Raw genomic sequence first — 20355 nt, 5'->3', positions numbered from 1 at the left:
TAGATAACTGTAAACAACTGCTAACATATTTATAATAGTATAAAATAAAAAATGTAAACACTAAAAATAATGCATAACTAGTATTGTACTTGTTTTTTCGCGGGAGTTCCATTTCAAATATAACCTGCGATATGTGAAACTTGCAAAGTGATCATCTTTACTTTTTACAAAACTTCTCACAAAACCCCTCACTACACACTGTACAACATTTTCACACTTTTCTCTCTTGTTTAAACTCTCAAAGTTCATTCATCAAAGAAAAATAAGTCCAGGTTTATAAATAAAACCTCAAATCTGCTGGCGATCAAAGATGAATATATAGATCAGGTAAAGTAATGGCATTCTGTACAGAAGGAGATTGATTGAAAATAATCTAGAGCCAATCAGAACACAATGTGCTGTGAAAAAACAAACAAAAATAATAAAAATACAAAAAAGTATGCAAAATGTTACACACACACACACACACACACAAAAAATCCACGAAACAGCAAGACTGCCAAAAGGTGACCAGTAATACAGCAAGGGACTGCTGTACACAACAATAAAAAGTCGATATGTATAATTTTTTTCATCATTAGTTGTAAAGTAATCATCTGTGCAGAAATAAATATTGCATCCACATATGTTTAGTCATCAAAATTTATGTGGAAAAAAAATAGTTTATTTTTTTATTTAACCTATTTGCAGGCAAAACCCATTGAGATCAAGATCTCTTTAGCAAAGAGAGGCCAAGAGGTCAGCAGCACCCGTCACATAGCATGATGAACAGTACAAAATAGAACAATAGGATTTAAATTGTTACAATTTAATATTTAAAATACACTAAAGTGACAGTGTTCAAAGTCAATACGTTAGCATTTATATCGTACTCCTGCTCTCGTATCTTTACATTGATTACAAGGTTGCTACAGCTTCTAAAGACCAAATCAACTACTGGATCAGATACAAATGTGTTTAAATAGATTGAGCACTGGGAGTAACAGAAGTATTGTGTTTTTCCTCATTTGTAAAACTAAATAAATACAAGAAAAAATAGAACAAATGGTCTTTACCTGTGAGATGGGCTGGTTCACATACACCCAGCCTGTAAGTGGGTTGACCCTGAGGTACTCCGGCTCTTCAGTGGACATGCTGTAAGTGATGGCTGCATTTGTGCCAAAATCATCATCGTGCGCTGCAACTCGCAGAAAACTGTTACCAATCATGGTGTCTTCTCGAAGGAAGTCTGAAAAAAGGACAAATAGTTCACAATAGAAATTCTTATTGCTTCTTGATGACACATTTACAGGAACTGCTTTAAAAATAGCAAGTTTGGTTGTTTCTAGCATAAAACCTGTTGACTTACATTCATATCTGATGTTCTCAAATTTGGGACTGTTGTCGTTTTGGTCCAGGATGAGAATGTTGAGCTGACAAATCCCAATCAGGGGGTCTACGGCCTGGTCGGTGGCAGTAACCGTCACCGCATACTCCCGCTGCCGTTCGCGGTCAAACTTCCTGGCCGTTACAATAACCCCTTGATGCACCAAAATTATCAATTACACATCAGAGTCTGATTATTTATACAAACACATGATTTCTGCAACTTTCAGCCAAATAGTCCAAGCAAAATAATGCCAAATTCAACTATTTATTCCTATAATTTATTGCTAAGTGACAAGATTAGTGGATATAATGCTTTTGTCTTTAGCAAGTTGGTATAATGTAAATCAAGCTTAAAAAACCAGCAACTATTTTCTCATATCAAATTATTAAACTGAAAAACGTGATAAAAAGATGTGTGACGACCAATCCAGAGCTGGATGGGCAAAAAAGGTTATTTATTTACACAAAGCCACGTTCGTTTTACTCTGACAGACGTCTTGACCTCTTAACAATGTCTCGTTGTGTAAGACGAGGCAGAAAAAGTTGAAAAAGGTGTATGCACTCCTCTGTGTGACGTACCGCTATCAGGATGGATGCTGAAGGCCGGCACGGTGGAGTCCTTGTGCATGAAGCCGTATGTCACCCGGCCGTTGGAACCCTCGTCTGCATCCACAGCGTGAACTTGAAGAACAAACGTCCCTGCTGGCTGGTTCTCCAGGACTGACGTGCTTTCTCTGTACTGCTGACACTGAGGAGGAACGGTGGGAGGAAGAGCGAGGCAGTGTTAGTATGAGGAAGGTCTAAAGATCCGCTCCGTAAAAAGCGGTCAGGTCACTGCTAACATCTGCTGCAGGTGGCGTTCAGGAAAAGTCTTGCATTGTTTCCAATATCCTCCAAAAAAAAAAAAAGCAACTTGTATATGAGATGCAGTTGCAGTGCTTAACAGTGTGATCATCGAATAAAAGGATTTTTTCTATTTGATTACAATGAAAGGGTTTATTAATGTTCAGGTAGAATTTTTTTTTTCTAAGTCATACTCTTTTAAAACATTTAGAAAATTGTTCTGGTACAGTCTTGGGATTTATCGCGATATGTATCGTATCCCATCAGGTTCCTGACATAAAATCAATAATATGCGGCCCCCCAGCATATAAGAACTGTGTGTTTAATTTCTTGATTAGGAATGGCTAAATTTCATTGTAAACCTGTGGCTATTTGACCTTCAGAGCCTTAAGGGCCAAACGAGAAGAACCAATTTTGCGAGTATCTTAAAGTAAATAATATTTTACATTTCATATAAACCCAAATTTAATGTTGATTAAACATTTTTGTCCAGACAGATATTTTCTTTAACACAATTCTGGTCTTTAAAAATGAAATTCACAGTAATTTTGGTGAAAAATGCATTTTGACTTTTTTATGTTCTATGTGAAAAAAATAAAGGCATCTCACTGTAGAAAAAAAAAGGAAAACAAAAACTTCATTGAATAGTTTATGTGTATTTGACTTAAAAAAAAAGAGTACAAATGCAGGCTGAATGCTCGGCCGTGACTAAATCTGACCTTTTGGACACCCCTGATTTAAATGGTTGCAGAGTTATAGTAGGTTATTTAAGTGTTGCTGGCGACGTCTCTGGTGTTAAAGGGTTAAAACGAATCTAATACAAATATATCACAAAAAGCAGAGTAAATCTTCAAGGGCATATATGCAAAATTGACTTCTTTTGAGCTTTTAAGTTTAAGCAACAGCCCCTCCCAAACGACGAAAACACACATTGTGACGTCACAAAGTGGGGAACAGCCCCTTCCAGGAAGAGTCTGGGCTGCCAGCTTCGCCCCCAGGCTGACACACACACCCACCCTCTTTCTCCACTGAGCTAGCGGTTATCGGCTAAACACTTTCCTTTTATATGCACAATATTCACATCCATCTTTGCAAAAGTTCAGATATTGTTTGTTTTCACGGGAGAAACGCAGACACGCTCCTGAGACCGGGTCCAGGTGGACATTATGAAATAGGCGGCGCCGACAAGGAGCGAAAGGCGGAGCCTCAGAGATCGAGTCTTCTTACTTCGGGCTAAGAAAATGAACTAAACGAAAAAAATTTTTTTCAATGTTTTGGTCTTTAACGTAACATTAATGGATAACGTTCACTCTGAAAGGCTTGAGAAAACCATGCTATGCTCTTTAACTTGATAGCAAAAACATTTTAATATATAATTGTAAATAAATGAAGGCGTCCAGAGGTTAAATATCATCAGTAAATGCTAGTGACAGTGACTCTAAGCACTGCGTTAAGCAACATGCACAGTTACCATTCGCAGCACAGCAATGTACATAAACCATGGGAGACAGCCGCCCCAGCGTGAGCTCTGACATACATGTATCAGCTCCAAACCGGTTCTTGTAGCATCCAGCAGCTGCTTCCAGCTGGTCAGAGAGCAGCAGGAGAGCCTTCCTTTGTTTTTAAGGGCTGAGTGATGCAATAAATCTGTTCTAAACCACAGCTCTCACTAAATTCAACAGACACGTTCAGCAAAGAATTGTTTTATCCTCATTTTAACTCCGCCTGTGTTCCATTTTCCTTCCCTCTGCTATGTTGTGTTTTTCCCTCTTGGCTTTCTTTCTTAGTCATTTTGCATCAAGTCTGTTTTCTTCTTTATGTGTCACTGGAATATTGATGTGCCAAACACTCTGGGGAAGGGAGGTATGACTTCCATACTGCTGCTGGTGTCTTTCTATGTCATCATCTATTATTGCTTTAATGATTCTTGATGTTTTGCCTTCTTCCTACCTCTCTGTGGGTTCCATTGCACTTGACACAAGCGTGTTATTATCTCATCACAATTTCCCTTTTTTAAGAAAGAAGTCAAGGAAAACTTTAGTGGCTCACACAACCGTTCAATTTGCTAGATTTTTTCAGAGAGAACCGACTTACAAAAGGCTAATGAAAGTGATAAAAAAGGGGAAGATTAAGAAGACAAACTGCCCCAAAACAAAGGACAGACAAAAGCTCCACTTTTATGTGGGTTCAATCGGGATGGACAACCATGAAAAAACATACATTCACAAATATGAACTCTCACTAGGACATAAGCAAAACCATAAAATGTCTATACTTTCTTTGATTTAACAGATACAATTAAATCTTCCCAACAATCTAATGTTCAGATGTGCAAGTTTGTGGGAGAAGGATGGATGGATGGTTTGGTGGAGAAAAACTTTTACATTTTTTCCAAATGAGGCCTGAGAACTGAATATATTACATAACGATCAAGTACATGCTTGTTTTTATTTGTGCTCCTCAAGCAAATTAAGTCATTGTGTGATGTATAATTCTGTATAATAATTAAAGTATCCTTTATATTGAATACACAAAGCTGTTGGTGTCTTAATTTCCCTTAGGAACCTAAATGAAAATGTCCATATATTTAGAAATTTTATCTAAATAAACAATTATTTTAACATCTTTTTGTAAACCTTCCATGGCCCTCAGACCTCCACTGTGGAGTGTTGCATGGCAGTTGTGAGTTATTTTCACCTGACGTGCTCCCATGGCAGCATTCCTGTGTTGCTGGTTAAACTGCTTGGCCTTTTCAGGCAGCAAAATGTGGGTCAATTAATTGGCTGACTGGTTAATTAGTACATCTCTGAAACCACCACTGATTTCGGGATCTTAGTGTTTTCAGGCAATGTTATCCTTACTTAGGCAACCTATTTGTGTGGCTTGAGGGTTGTGACAGGGTTTCTATTTATATCGCAGGAACAGTCAGCACTTTGATCTGCCTTGTTGCCTTGGTCACTGCAGAGCAGAGCCATGTCAACAAAAGTGGTTCCTGCTTTTTTCAAAGAGAAAGAAGCTGCTCTAGAAGCAAATGTTAAAGATGAATGAAACATCACTTCTCACCAGCATTCCCTCCAAAGGACACTCAAACAGCCATCAGGAGAACGCTAGAGGAGGACACGCCTCTTTGAATTCAAACCACCCTCAACAAGCAGAAGTTACTATCTTTATCTCTCCTTGGTGAATGTATAAACACCACATACTTTCCCTACAAAGTGGGTGTATTTTACAAACCAAAACAAGGTAATGCTACTGGCTCCCCCAAATCTTCCATTTCAGATCTTTACAAGAAGGAAGTGGAAGAGAAAGCTCCAAAGTCATGGTGGGCCATCACACCAATCCACTGGTTTAAATCTGTTGATGACATCAATCTAATAGTTTGATTTCATCTGCCTTTCAGACACTGCTAAGGGGGCAGTCCAACAAGTCTCCAACTCCTCCAGGAGAATCCCAGGGTTTTACCAAGACAGCCAAGATACTTATGCTCTGTAGTATGTCCTGGGTCTTCCACCTACCCATTTATTTGGGTCATGGCCAAATAGATGAGCTGTCCTCTTAATTTGTGTAAAGGATTAAAAGAAGTGTAGAGTTTCATCACAAAAACAAGTTTTTTCTTCCTTCTTTTTGTTGAGGCCTAAAATAATCGCATAATGTTGTCCAAACAAGGACAGATCTGCCCAATTTGAATACCTGGTAGTGCAGACAGAATAGTTTTCTCCCCCACGATATCCTCCATACAAGCTTTTACTTGAAAATACCTGACATTTAAAGTTGATGGAAGTGCCGTGACCTTCCCAAACACGTCCTAAACACCTTTCTACACATTGTGAATACAACGATAAAGGGTGTGGAGTTTGATTTGTGAGCGTTGAGATGATGGCTCGAGGTTGACATTTGAAAGAATGGGTCCGTCTTTGGCTAACCTCATTGTAAAACTGCTCTAATGTCGGCCACACAGCATTTCTAAACTCGTGTCAATGAGGATCGACTGCTCTGAAGGAATGTAGAGGATGCTGGATGTTGAAATGCATTGTTCAGACATCTACAGCTGGCTGAGCTATATTATGTCTGTTTCAGGAAATGACTGACATGTGATACAAAAAGTTAACCCCTTCTAGATTAAAACAAACAAAAAAACAAACAAACTATGGTTTCTTTAAACCTCTACTCAAAATTTGAACCAATGAGTTTGAACCCTGCCTTTCCATAACACCACCTTTATCTGTATGGTTCCTATCAGCCATCAGGAGTAGAGGCAGAAGCTGTGGAGATGTAACTCACTACCCCAGGCTTGCCTTGGGCACTTGTGTCAACAGGGGTTCTTTGTTAAAGTCTCTCTCACACTGGATCCTGGAGGTGGATGGAATAAGAGGCTGCAAACTCTTCTTGACTTGCTTTTCCACCTAAAGTTTGCCCTTATTTTGGGCTCCCAATTCTCTGAAGAAACAGCAGAGATCTGACCAGAACACAGCCCTGGCTGTGGGGTGAGGAAGGGAGGCACTTACTTGAACTGAGAGAAAATCATGTCAGGCTTTCACAGCATTAGTACAGTGGAGTGAAAAGGTGAAAAAAGTGAAGACAGCATGGATGAAAGTGGTGATACGGGAACACCTGTAACTCTCAGTTCCTATTAAAATGTAGCTCCAATGGATTTGAACAGAATCTCCATCAGCCTAAGTTCTGTACACTCCAAACACAGAAAATATCACACATTACTTCTCTAGTTTGAATATCTTGTTACTCTTGTTAGAAAACTAAACAGATTTACTAGTAAATTTTCAGTAAGATGTACTGACTTGTTATAAAACAATAAATCATGAATAATTTTGTTGACTCATTGGATATTGAAAACATCTTAATTCAAGTAATATCTCTAAGGAAATAAAGTCTTTCACTTAATAATTGACATATTATTTTGACAATTGTATTTAAAATGTGTAATTCTATTATTATCTTAACTGGTCTTAAACATATTGATAGTTGGGTTGTTGTAGGGATAAAAAAAGGATATTTTTGCATGGAAAGTGTGAACACGTGCTTATATAAATACAACTATTTAAAAGACATAAAGCTTCTTTTTAAGAATGTAAACTTATTTTAAGACATAATTATCAGAGCAATAGGTCTAAATATGAGTGTTTATAGTTAATATCAATATTACATTTTGCCTTAAAAGAACAGGATATCACATTATTTTAGGACATTTTACAAAGACAAATTCTCATAGTTGTATTGGTGAATTCTTTTCAGTCATAACAAGGAAAAAACATCTTGTTTGATGGATTTTACCTTGTTTTGAGAAGAATTTTGTCCACTGTTGTAAGGCTTTAATGTAACACGAGTTCTTGAAGGTGCTTTTACCATATGGTGTTCACACTGGACTGTTGCTACCCGAGACTAACGCATGTTCTCAGTTAGAAGAAGCTTGATGGGAAATGTCGGGGTGTTAAAAATCTCGTCAATCTTGCTCCAGACTTTTTCTTTCCTAGCTCTATTCTGATATATGAAAGACTTGGTGTTATTCAGTTCTGACCGGGTTCAAACCACAATTATAAATTGCTCCTGCATGTTCAATTTTCAAATGGATAGCAATTCTGTGAATTAAAATAGACGCTACCCATACTACCAAATCTGAGTCCCTGATTGGTCAAAGTTTAACTAGTTTTACTTAAATATGCATTCAGCAGGCGGGCGTTTTGAATGTAGGGCCCAAAAGCTGACATAGCAAAGCATAATTGCGAGAGATTTTAAATACGGAAGCCCGAAACGCGCACGTTTAAGTAAAATTTTTATTGGAAGTGGTCGCATTGTTGATTGTTAAAAGCTAAACTCGTTACAGTGCATGCTTTAACCCTTGTGTTGTCTTGTGGGTAAGAAATGACCCACAATCATGTTTAGTTGTAGAAAAAATAGCTTAACATCCCATTTTCCTATTGACCTTTCCTAAAGGAGCTCCATTTTTAGAAAAAGTAATACTTTGTTTTTGTTTATGTTCACATGTGGGCTGTACACCACCAGTGTGCTTAGATAGTGGGTCATTTTTGACCCGTGTATTATAAAAATATTTGAGCAACAGAAGAAGGTCAAAGGCCACTCACAAACGCTCTCAAATTCGAAACACAAGTTTCATCATACTCTAAAGATTCGAGATTTAAAATTCACTGAAATCGCTTTTTTGGGACTCGGTAAGGTGGGTAATTTTGACCCGTATGACAAGAGGATTAAACAAAATGTTAAGAGCGCGAGTTAAGGTAGAATGAGCTGTGAAAGAGCATCTGCTGTGATCTGCTTCCATGCAATGGAGAGGGAAATATTACAGAAGAATGACAGGAAAAAAAATTGGTAAATTAACTATTAAGATAAAAAAAAACCTCTACTGATGAAGTCATCTTCCTCGCTCTCGTTTTGCTGCCTGTCCTTCCATTTTTTTTCTAACTGAGAAGTGAGACGGAAAAGGAAACACTTTTCCCTTTGTCTCATGAGAGATCAGCAAGCTTTACTCAGCCAGTCCCTTCACCCCACTTACTCCCCCCCCCCCCCCCCCACAGTTCTGTCTCCTGATACCTCAAGGGGCGCAAAAGTCACCTAATTTAAACGAGAAACATGAAGAGAAGAAAGCAGGTGGAGCTTTCCCAGAGTGGGTCGGTCGGGATTTCTCAAACATCCCTTTGAGCTTTAATTAAAAGACCAAGATGATATAGGAGTGAAATACGAGCTCAGAGATGAGGGTCAAGCTCAGTAATCGTTCCTCCAGAGGGGAGAGAACGAGGCTAATGAACAGAGGAGATAAAAAGAGAAAGATACAGAGGAATGATGGAGGAGGCTCACACCAACTAGACGGTCGGAAAACATAATCTCAAAGAGAGGACTAAACGAGACTGTGATGAATTAAAGGGACGCGAGCAATTCCAGGAAAGCAAGCGTTTATCAAACAATCTTTAAGAAAGAAGCCGATCACGAGGAAACCTGAACAACATTTTAATGACATGAAGGCTTGGATGTTGTACCTCCTCAAACACAGGCTTGTTGTTGTTCACATCATCCACCCCAACTATAACCTGGGCGGTGGATGACAGCGCCTGAGGTCCGCCCGAGGCGTTGTCGTCCGTTGCAGTAACGTTGAGGACATACTCAACCCCCTGGAGTCGAGGAGGTGGACTGGAGCGCAGACGGATCAAACCTGCAGACACACCAATGGCAAAGGGGAAACCCTCAGTCTCAGCTGCTGTTGTAAAGTTTGTAATATTACTTTAAAAGTACTTTCAGAGCTACCAAATCCACCAAACTGCACTCACAACAATTCTCTACTGCCTTTAAAATAATTTTTTCTCTAAGTCATTTAACTGTTTGGTAAAAATAATAGCTTGTTTAAGGAAATGAGCAGGAAGTAAAGTTATTACCAAAATTATTCATTTTCTTAATATGGCGTTGTGTAAAATATAGAAATGAAAAACCTAGTCATGGTATTACACTCACTGCCCATCAAATGAACTTGTACTGTTTGTATTATCTTCATTATTTTTTATTTCAAACGTGGCATTTATTCATTGTTGTGCACAAACACGTCACTATTGTGGATGGGAGAACATAACGTAAATTACAGAGCGACTTTTCCGAAGATGACAGCTGGATTAAGAGCACAATTCTCCAGGTTGATGTGAAGTTCCTCTGGCAAAAGCCTTTGCAAAATAACCATAAAAAAATGTATTTTGCGGTTTTGATTTTTTGGAAGACAGACAATCCCTTTTATTCTCTTTTTGAACCTTAAATTGTCAGTTAAAATAATAATAAATGCAAATACTGAGATTGTCAATTGAAGTTGCTGTAACACATAAAAAAAGACTAGTTTAAAAATGCTTGCTGCACTAAACCGTCATTAAACGTCACATGTAAGATGCTTGTGTGTGAGCACATTGTTACACAGATGAACAATAAAAAATAAAATAGAATAAACTCAACATAGCTGTACTTGTCTCAGTCAAATATGCTTTTTCAAGACATAAGTGAGAACTTATCGACTTTAGAGAGAAAACAGTGGACAGGATTTTATGACACTTTTTGCCCAAAGCTTGGAGGACACATGGTTTGTTTGAGGTGTTAAAGAAAAGTAATATAACTGGTTATTACTAAGTATTTTGAAGAAGTAGTATTTGATGTAGTACCATCACTTTTAAACTGAGTAACATTAAAGTTTTGGTGTAATAATTCCATTGTGGTCAATGATAAACTGGCAGGCTGGGTGGCAAGTATATGGAGTGATTTTCGGGACATCATTCCAAGCACAACAGCGTAAAACTTCAAAAAATATTGTGCGCTTAAAACATTATTTTGCTCTTGCTTGGCTGTGGCCATATTTGGTTTTGTTTGGTTCTGTTTGTTCTGTGTATTTGATTTGTATCAGAGTGGGACTCCTGTGGTTTGTGTGGATCTTCTTGTTTGTATGTCAATGTGTGATTATTTTAAGGTGTGTTATGTTATGTGAAGCTGTAGGGGTGAACTGCCATTTTTTTTAGTACTTGTTTTCTCCTGTTTTTGTTAGTTCAGGGAGGTTAGAGGTTGTCTTTTTTTCCCTTTTTTTGGTACAGGTAAGAAAACAAGATTTCAGTTGGGTGGGGTTTTGTTTGTTATTTTGGCCTTGGTTCACCCTGAAGCCGTTTTGCTTTAATTTTAGTTCTCGTTGATTGTTGTTTATTTATTTGTAAATAAACGTGTTACATTTTGTATGGAGACAATTCGTTGGTGTTTTTGTTAATTTAAAACGTAGTAGCCAAAAAAGTTTCTTTTTTATGTTATGCCCCCCTAGGTACCCCTAAACACAGAAGGGGGCGTAACACCCTTAAAAACATACAAATGCACCTAAAACTCAAAAATATGTACAATTAAGATAATCTCATTTTTTAAAACTTAAAAATATGTTGTACTTGGAATAAGGGCACAAAAATCACTCCATACAAGGACAGACAGGAATTGAACCGCTATGAACGGCTATTTAAGTGACATCAGAAATTTTAACTGCAGGTCACTTAGGGTGCATGAAAAAGTCTTTTCAGGTATACAAACCTGAATTGATAAATATCAAAGAGACTATTCCGAAAACATGTCTGATGTGTTTAGAAATGATAAAGTGTTCTGTCTCCTTTGTCAACCAGTGCATTTCTTCTCACCAAGTCCTTGGCCCTGATATCACTTCTGTTAATGGACTGAATCCATACTCAGCTGTTTGCAAACTCAGTTTTTTATTATGCTAGGTTTTCTTCTGTATTCTTTTTCTTTTGTCCATTACACAAACGTCCTGATGGAAGATTCTAAAATAAATTTGAGCTGCAAATGTCTGATATCAAACCTTCTGACCAAAACGGCTGTTGATCTAATCGATTATCCGTTAAGCCAGAATACAAAAACCTCTAAATGCTTTCACATGTTCGGCAAAATTAACCCAAGCAGTTTTTATTCAAATTTTAAAGCTTGGTGACTGTGTTTGTGGAAGGAAAGGGGGTGCACGCCAAACTCATTGGTTTGTATTTGGTTGAATTGAAGAAATAGTGGTTGGATGTGATGTCACTCAACTCCAAAAATGGGCAAAGAGGAGGCACTTTTCGTGTCTGTCACTCAGTTTAACGAGGACTGTGGTTATCTGTCAGATCAGTCGTTGCTCCGCATGAACATGAATGAACACGAGTGACTTTGACAAAGGCCAAATCGATAAGGCCAGTCGACTAAGTCAGACCTGCAGTGTCACTCAGCACTTGACGGCTGTAAGACTTGTGTAGCTGAAGTCTCACTCAGGTTGGTTTGGATGCTGTGTTGCGTTCACATTTGCCCCGAGGCCGTGCTTTGCATGCATTCTCCGTTCAGGGAAGTGTTTTAATTCTCACGCTTTGGGTTTTGCTTCTGGGTTCATCCATATGCAGTTTCCACACATCTCTCTACTTCAGGTTAAGAAATAAACTTGACTTCACCGCTCAGTCTTTACATTTGACAAACATAAGGACTCACTTCAGCTCCATAATACACATTGTTCCCCCTTTTTATCCTGGCTGCGTCTGCATTCTTTTCTTTCATCAACTCATAAAAAAATTCTCATGAGCAGCTAAACCAAAGAATTTCTAGTGGACGACAGCACAAGCAGCCGTCCTGATGTACATCCTCTTCTCTACTTATGTTCAGTCCAACAGTCAGGCTACTTTTGAACTAAAGTGGTAGAGGTTTGAGTGAGGGCATTTGAATATTCATTTTAAATGAGCATGCATTCAATTAAACTAGAAAATTAATTTAAATAAAAGGTATATTTTAGAAGAAGCATTTATTCCTCAATATATTTTTTTTCTATAATTCTTGTCTTTTGTGTAGCCTGCTAACAAGTGGAAAGAGGTGTGGACTTCCAACAAGCTCACTCCTGAGTGATGGGAGTGGCCTCCATAGAGGCGTTGACTCAGACCGACACAGACTTATCACTGCTTAGTGACGACCTCTGGCTCCAACATGGCAACGTTGACTATATTTGGTTGGAGACGTAAGTAGGTCATTTTCTATGGGGGAAGTTATAATCACTCACTTACTCCAGTTCTCATATTCATTCGATGGTATGGAGTGGAGATGTAGACCAAGGGTGGGCAATTATTTCAACTCACATTGGGATCTAAAATTCAATAGAAGGGCCGGACCACGGGCAGATGCGTGGAGTGAGAATAATATAACATGGAATGCAGATGAAAACATTTGGATTGAAAATTACATTTTAAAACAGAATATTCTAGAGTTTTTAGTTTAAAACCTTTGTTCCCATTTAGATCTCTTTTTTTTGTGAAGCCCCTTCATGGTTTTTGTAAAATGCTGTTTGAACAAAGTTTCATTCATTCATGATTCTTTTAATAAAATAAATAACATTATTTATGAAATAAAACAATGACCATATAACACTCTAAGAAAGACAAAAATTGAGGAAAAATATACTGATACATTAAAAAAAGAAACAAACAAAAAACAATAAATAGTGGAAGGTCTCCCGTCATAATCCTAATAAAGACTTTGAGGGCTGCAGCTCCGTCACACGTCTAATCGTTTGCGCAGCTGCGCTGTGTCCTGCGCGTCTGTTTCTCATCCAGTAATAATGAAAAGCACATTTCTATGTCTTCTGCTGCGGTTACGCGTATATCTGCGTTACCTTTTCACCAGTACAGAGTTCCTCGTTTATTGCAGGAGTTATGTTCTAAAAATAACTGTGATCGGTGAAATCCAAGGAGTCTGATTACTGACGTTTATGGCAGTAAAACTCCTCACTGCCCATTTTATACACTTTTCTCAGACAGACATGAACGTTTTCACCCTTTTCTCTTGTTTAAATTCTCAAACCTTCATAGAAATTAGGTCCAGGATCTTAGAAGGAAAACAAAGATCTGATCATCGATCACAGATTTCTGATCTAAAGAGCTCCACGTTTCTGTAAAGGAGACATGGCACGAAGGAAATTGATTGACAAGGTCTCTAGCCAATCAGGACACAGAACAGGGTGCGCTGTTTAAAAAAGCGCAGCTATACTGATCTAAAAGAATGAGCGAAACCGGGAAAGACTATCTTCTGTTCTGTTTGACAGAGATTTTTAGAAGGTTTCAGGTTGTAGCAAAAAACTGCAGAAGGACGGAATAAAATGTCACGTCTTGATCGTGTGGCCAGATAAAATAAAACTACATGGGTCTGATATTGTTCAGTGGGCCGGACCAAACATGGAGGCGGGCCGGATCCAGCTTGCGGGCCGTAGTTTGCCCACCCCTGATGTAGACATAGAGCTGTGACGGAGTGGGATTTTTGATCCCCGCGGTGATGAAGCAGCAGGAGTCGCGGTTAAAGCCCACCACCACCACCACCACCGCTGCCGAACACAAAAACCCCCGGTGGCCGGGTGGCAAATGAATACAATTCATAATTACAATGCAGTGTTCTTAATTAGCAAATAACTGTAACAACCAACTACTAACTTTGCAACCTAACTAATGTGATGTGTGTCAGTGCACTGCATGTGTAAGAGGAAGGAGCGCGTGCTGCGCGAGACTGAGTGAGAGCGCGCACAAGTGTGTTGGGGCTGCGCGTTCATGTTTGGTGTTACGGAGTGATGGAGAACATTAATAAAATGTTTCCCCCAGAAGAACGGTGACTAATTCTTTATTACCCCGCTCTGGAGTAGAGCTGTGACATGAGGGATTTTGATGAAGCAGCAAGAGTGGAGTGAGACCCGCCCCCGAACACAAAATCCTCCGGCAGGTGGCCACGTCGCGCATTCAAAAATGCACGCAGCTTGTAATGGAAAAGAATAAAATGGAAATTCCCCCAGAAGCCCTTGAAGTTTGAACACAGGACTCGCAGAAAAAGTAAATTATTAGCAAAGATAAATGTGTTTATTATAGTTCAAATCACGCACCATAAGCACAACTTTCCAAAAAAAAGGGGAACGTGCGGTGACGTGCGGTGATGCGGTTATCGTCACACCCCTATGTAGACACCAGACAAATCTTGTGCAACACTTTATCATTATTTAACCTAGTGTTGCTTGCTAATTTTCCTGTAACATGCATGTAAACTAGGGGTGTAAGAAAAAAATCGATTTGGCAATATATCGCAATAGTTCATTTGGCAATACTTGTATCGATTCAAAATGTTGCCAGGACATTATATCTTTAATTATTTCTGAGCGTCCTTCAGCGTCTGACTCTTGTTGTCCACTTCACCCTCCGACCGCTAAATGGCAGCAGAGAACACGGAGCCTCTTTGAGCAGCTCTACTCCACACAAAACAACAGAAAGACTGCAGCCAGAGTCAGCTTGTTCTGCTGTTATGAAACATGAAATACTTCGTTTTTACTTGGGATGGGTACCAAACAGAAACTCTGAGCCATGTTGCTGCCAGTAAGATATAAAACGAGGATTGTGGTGCTTTTTAGCGGCTCAGATAAATACGAGAGAAGCATGGCAGCGGCTAAAAGGCTAATGCGCTTAGCATCTGTTAAAATGCTACCAGCAAAGCGGGCTAAACCAAAGTTCTGCAGAACCTCCCAGCAATAGATTCTAGTTTAGAGACCTGATGGATCAGAGGGATGTGTACAACGCTCTGAAAAAAGGCTGACATTGTGGTGATCAGCGTTAACAGTTTACTTCCGTGTGTGAGAAGCGTGGCTGCAAAGGTGCAACAGAGCAGATTGATATGTAAACAAAGCACGTTCTTTGTCAAATTAAAGCAACTTTCCTTCGTTCTGTCATGCTGCCTCATCATCACAGTTTGTTTCTGGAAAGAATCAGTGTGTCCCCACAACCCCACCCCTTATTTTTGAAGCACCAGATTCAGGCCCCTGAACTGTTTAAAAGCACTAGAGAAGATACATTTAGCAATGCTGAAAATAAACGGCATTTTATTTCCCCGATAGAAACTTATTGGTTAAGGCTCATTCATTCTTTGTTTTTTACACTGAAAAATATATATTTTTTGGAAATCCGACAATGTTGACTGTTTCCTTTCTATATTTTAACTTACCAAAATAAAAGCACTATGAATTTGCTTTGGTAAACGCAACTTATATATGAGATACAATTGCAGTGCTTAATATTGTTATCATTAAACAAACCGAATTCGACCATTTTATTACATTGGAAGACATTAAAATTCAGGTTGGGTTTTTTTAAAGTCATATTTAAAAAAAAAAAAACAGAAAGAAAACATGTTTCGGTAAAATATCGGGATACGTATCGTATCGCAGGGCGCGTATCGGGATACGTATCGTATCGCCAGACTCTTGCCAATACACCCCCCTAATGTAAACAGCAGATGAAATTGAGTCTGAATGTCACTTGGACTTAGTGATATTCAATCAGTTCTAAAATGGTATTATAAAATTGTGTTAAATTGTCTTTCAATGCTGCGTTCTCAGCCTGTTACAGCTCTTTTAGACTACAATCTCAAGCAGTACTGGTATTTTCCCCAGGCAAAAAAAAGCTAAAAGATCCCGTTGCTCCCATCATTGGGGTTGTTTGTTGTGGTCAGTTTTGCACACTTACTATTTTCCTACAGTTAACTAAATCACAAGCATTGATGTCATATAAGCCATGTTAACTGAACAGCTAGGGTGGAGTTAGTATTTCACATAAATATGCAAGAAAACCTATGATGGGAAAAGCCTTCTACTTGTAGACAGTGGTTTTCAGATTTCAGTTTTTAGCCTTTCTTCATTTGTCTGACTGATGTGACACACGGTCACGAACACAAGATGTGAATAGTTCCAGTGATTGGTACTTCCTTTTGGTGCTGTCATGATAGCTTTCCATTTCATTCTCTGCCTTTCTCTCACTGTCTCTTTCTGTCTGCTGTAGGCGTCTCATCTGCATCCCACTCTCTGCTCTGAATGACTCTCCTTCACTTTGCATGCATTTCATCATCTGGCACAGTTTACTTTGCATGTGTGTGTTTGTATTAAAGTATGTGTGGGCGCAAAGTGTGGACACACTTATTACCACCTCCTTATCTTCAGAAGCAGGGACAGGTGCTATTGCTGTCATGTGCTTGTTTGATTTCTACTTTACAAGAGACCCTGAAATTGTAATCGTCGTGTAGGTATGCTCAAAAGATACATGCACGTGTGGGCTAGTCATCCCTCTATATCCATTTCCCACACCAAGAGGGACGATGAGACGGATTCCAGCGAGAAGATGTGTGATCATTATGTATTATCCTGTTCTGAGCATCTCTGCAGTTTTTTGTGTGATCAAGCACATGCACAGGAACCAAAGATAAGTATCAAATAATTTGTGAAAGACTCTGAAATATTGTGGGGGAAAAAAAGACTCCAACCTCCATGTTTCAAAGCATAATGTTCATGTAAAAACTGGTTTTGATAAGGTATAAATATGTGCATCCAAATCAAACCAACACCATTCCTAAAGTGAAAATGCACGAATGCACATGCGCACAGAAAAGCACACAAATCCGTTAAAAATAGAGAACTAATAAAGGAGAGGGAGAGCAATGTTTTCATGTCAGAGCTCCATAGACATGAGAACTGTTGAAAGACTGAGACGGTTCTAAGGTGTGGTAAAACCCATCTGCTACCTATCAGGTCAAAAAGAAATATGCATTTAGGTAAAACAGTAGAAGCCGGGCGCTGCTAAGCTGATTAAACACTTTAAATTATGATCATCAAGTCTGATTATCTCTTTAAAATGAGGTAAGGGGCACAGATACGAGTTTGCTGTTGTTGCCCACACATTTCAAAAATGCTAAAAGGACAACACTGCGCTTTAAAAAACAAAACCTCATCAAGAGGTTGAAAGAATGTTATTTACCCTAAAAATGTATGACGCTTTTTTTCCATTCCCATTGACGTGATCAGACCATGTGTCTCATTGGTGTCTTTGGAGCAAATGTGAAGTCATATTTTAAAGTCAGCAGTTTGTTTTGTGCATTTTAAGAACCACAAATAAAATATTGTAGGTTAAAAAACCCTTATAGTTGTAGAAACAAACGTTATAAGGGCACTGAGAACTGATGGTTACATCGTGTCCATGGCCAAATCCAAATTCCTTCTCTACCCCTCTGGCTCTTCCCTATAGCTCCAATTGTAGGGCCATTTGGAGCTGTGGTGGTGTCAGAAAGTGTTTTTTGTTTTGTTTTAAAGGACGTAGGACTGACTCAACTACATAATCGTACAACTACATTATACAAATTTTAATACAAATTTTCAAGGTAAAAGGGTGAAATATAGTATACGCTTTTGCTTGTCACAAAAAAGTACAAGTTATAAAGTACATCCATCCATTTTCTATATCCACCTATTCCTGTTCAGGGTTACAGGGCTGCTACTAAATGGCGGAAGCACGGTACTAACAGACAGTTCAACGCAAGGCTATACAAAGACAGAAAACTTGGACAGGCTTCAGCACATCCTCGAGAATGTGGAGGAATTTAGCCAAAGGCGATTGCAACAATTGACAACTTATGAAATAAATGACAAAAGCTGACCCAACCAGTCGTCAATTCACTTAGTTGTACTATATGGATAATAAGTATACTAGAACCTACTCGCTACTGAAGATCAAAGATGGGTTACACCCTGTACAGCAGAGTTGCTTAACCTTTTTGACACTGGGGCCCAATTTTCCCCGTACAACGTGATTCAAGGCCCATTCAAATAACATGTTTATGTAAATTGATCTACATCTCATTCGATTTGTGTTTAATGATTACATAAAGTCATTTTATGGTTTATTAAAGTAAAATCTTGTGGAAAAAAATGCTACAATATGATCATCTCAAAGACATTTATTTTCACCCTGAACAGTTGTCATGCTTAGCACAAATTAGAATTCCAAAAACATTTATAAGGGATTTTGATAAATAAAATTGCGTGGTAATAAAGCAAGCACACTTGAAAATAATTTTGAAATTAAATAAACTGTAAATGACACTTAAATAAAGTTCCAATTAAAATATTACCTTACAAAATGCTGATGAAATTGACAAATTAGTGGTCTTAACTTTTGTACCATATGTTTCTCTCCAAATCTGTGACAAATTAACAACAGCCACAACAGTCTGTTTTTTAACATGCTACAAATCACATTTCATGTTAACCTCTTAATGCGAGACTTGGGCCTGTCTCTTAGACATGATCAAATCCAGTCTGGGTGGAATGGGGGAAAGGCTCACTCTAAGGGTAGCCTCCAGTGATGCTCTGAGTCTGCTGCGAGCCTTGGTCTTAGTTGTGGCTACAGTTGAGAATCCTGATTCACACAGGTATGTGGTTGTGAAAGGAAGAAGGACTTTTACAGCCCTCAGTGCTAGAAGTGGGTCCTCCTATAAGACCACAATCCAGAAGGAACCTAGGTCCAGTTTGCCCCACTGCCCTTTTAAAGTGCTGTCAGTGGAAACTTCCAGAAGCTGTGATTCCAGATGTGAGGGCAAAGCAACATCATTTTCAGTGGGATCAACTGAAAATGGGTCCACAACCCACATGTGTCCCTCCCTGGGATCCTCAGGAAAGTATTCAGCAAATTTCTCTGCCAGTTGTGAGAGATGCTGAGAGACTGAATGACTGATCTTCACCTGAGGTGAGCTTTCCAAAATGTCAGACAAAAGTGGAAACATGTCCAGTCTCTCTTCATGGGCCCTCTTACTCCACAAAGAAAGTTTTCTCTGGAAAGCTGGAACTTTGTCTGCAACAAAAAATATGTTGCTATTTCTCCCTTGAAGTGAGATGTTCAGCTGGTTCAGAAGTGAAAAAATGTCAGAGAGGTAGGCAAGTTTAGCTATGAATGTGGCGTTGGTGTAATGATGTGCAAGAGGAGATTTCTTATCAGTGAGAAAGGAGAAAACTTCCTTCCTAAGCTCAAAGATCCGTGTGAAAACAAGCCCTCTTGAGAGCCATCTCACCTCACTATGGTAGAGCAGCTTGACATGATCTGCTTCCATGCCCTCACAAAGTTGAGCAAAACATCTGGAGTTCACAGCATTACTTTTAATGAAGTTGATGGTTTTCACAGTGACATCCATCGCCTCATGGAACTCCGGTGACATTTTTTTTGCTGCAAGGTTTTCACGGTGGAGAAAACAATGGGTCCATTTAGCTTCTGGCGCAAGATCAAGTATCTGCTTGATGACACCGCGATGCCTGCCAGTCATTGACGCTGCGCCATCACTGCACACTCCAACACAGCTCTGCCAGTCAAGGCCATTCTCAGTGAAGTAGTTATCCATGCAGCGGAAACATTCCTCAGCTGTAGCTCGAGTTGGAAGTTCTCCACAAAACAGAATGTCTTCTTGCAAAGAGCTATCCCACCGGTAGCGAACAAAAACCAACAGCAGCGCAGCATTTGTGACGTCAGTCGACTCGTCCAGCTGCAAAGAGAAAAAGGGGCTCTTTCTTATTCTCCCCAGAAGCTGCTGCTCAATGTCTGAGGCCATGTCAGCAATACGGTGACTCACAATGTCATTCGACAGCGGGATGGTCTTGAGCTTCTTTGCTGCAGCCTCACCAATCATCTCACGGCACATGTCCACAGCGGCAGGCAGAACCAGTTCCTCCGCTATGGTGAACGCTTTCTTATTCAGCGCCACACGTCTGGCTACGAGGTAGCTGGCCTTTAACGCACACTTAGCGTCGCCAGT

General features: G+C 39.2%; 1 protein-coding gene across 1 annotated transcript in view; it reads right to left on the bottom strand.

The window, feature by feature from the left end:
• si:ch211-186j3.6 (neural-cadherin) overlaps positions 1-20355 on the bottom strand; it is a 445044-nt gene that overhangs the window by 169176 nt on the left and 255513 nt on the right. Inside the window, exons 8-11 of the mRNA XM_023953704.2 lie at positions 9219-9391; positions 1948-2116; positions 1349-1519; positions 1056-1228 (exon numbers count right to left, since the gene is read on the bottom strand). Of these exons, the coding sequence (XP_023809472.1) occupies positions 1056-1228; positions 1349-1519; positions 1948-2116; positions 9219-9391 (686 nt within the window). The remainder of the gene's footprint in view (positions 1-1055; positions 1229-1348; positions 1520-1947; positions 2117-9218; positions 9392-20355) is intronic.

This window comes from Oryzias latipes, chromosome 3 (genome assembly GCF_053564925.1).
Source record: "Oryzias latipes strain Hd-rR chromosome 3, Olatipes_Hd-rR_3.1".
Lineage (NCBI taxonomy): Eukaryota > Metazoa > Chordata > Actinopteri > Beloniformes > Adrianichthyidae > Oryzias > Oryzias latipes.
This window is presented reverse-complemented; position numbering and strand designations above follow the sequence as displayed.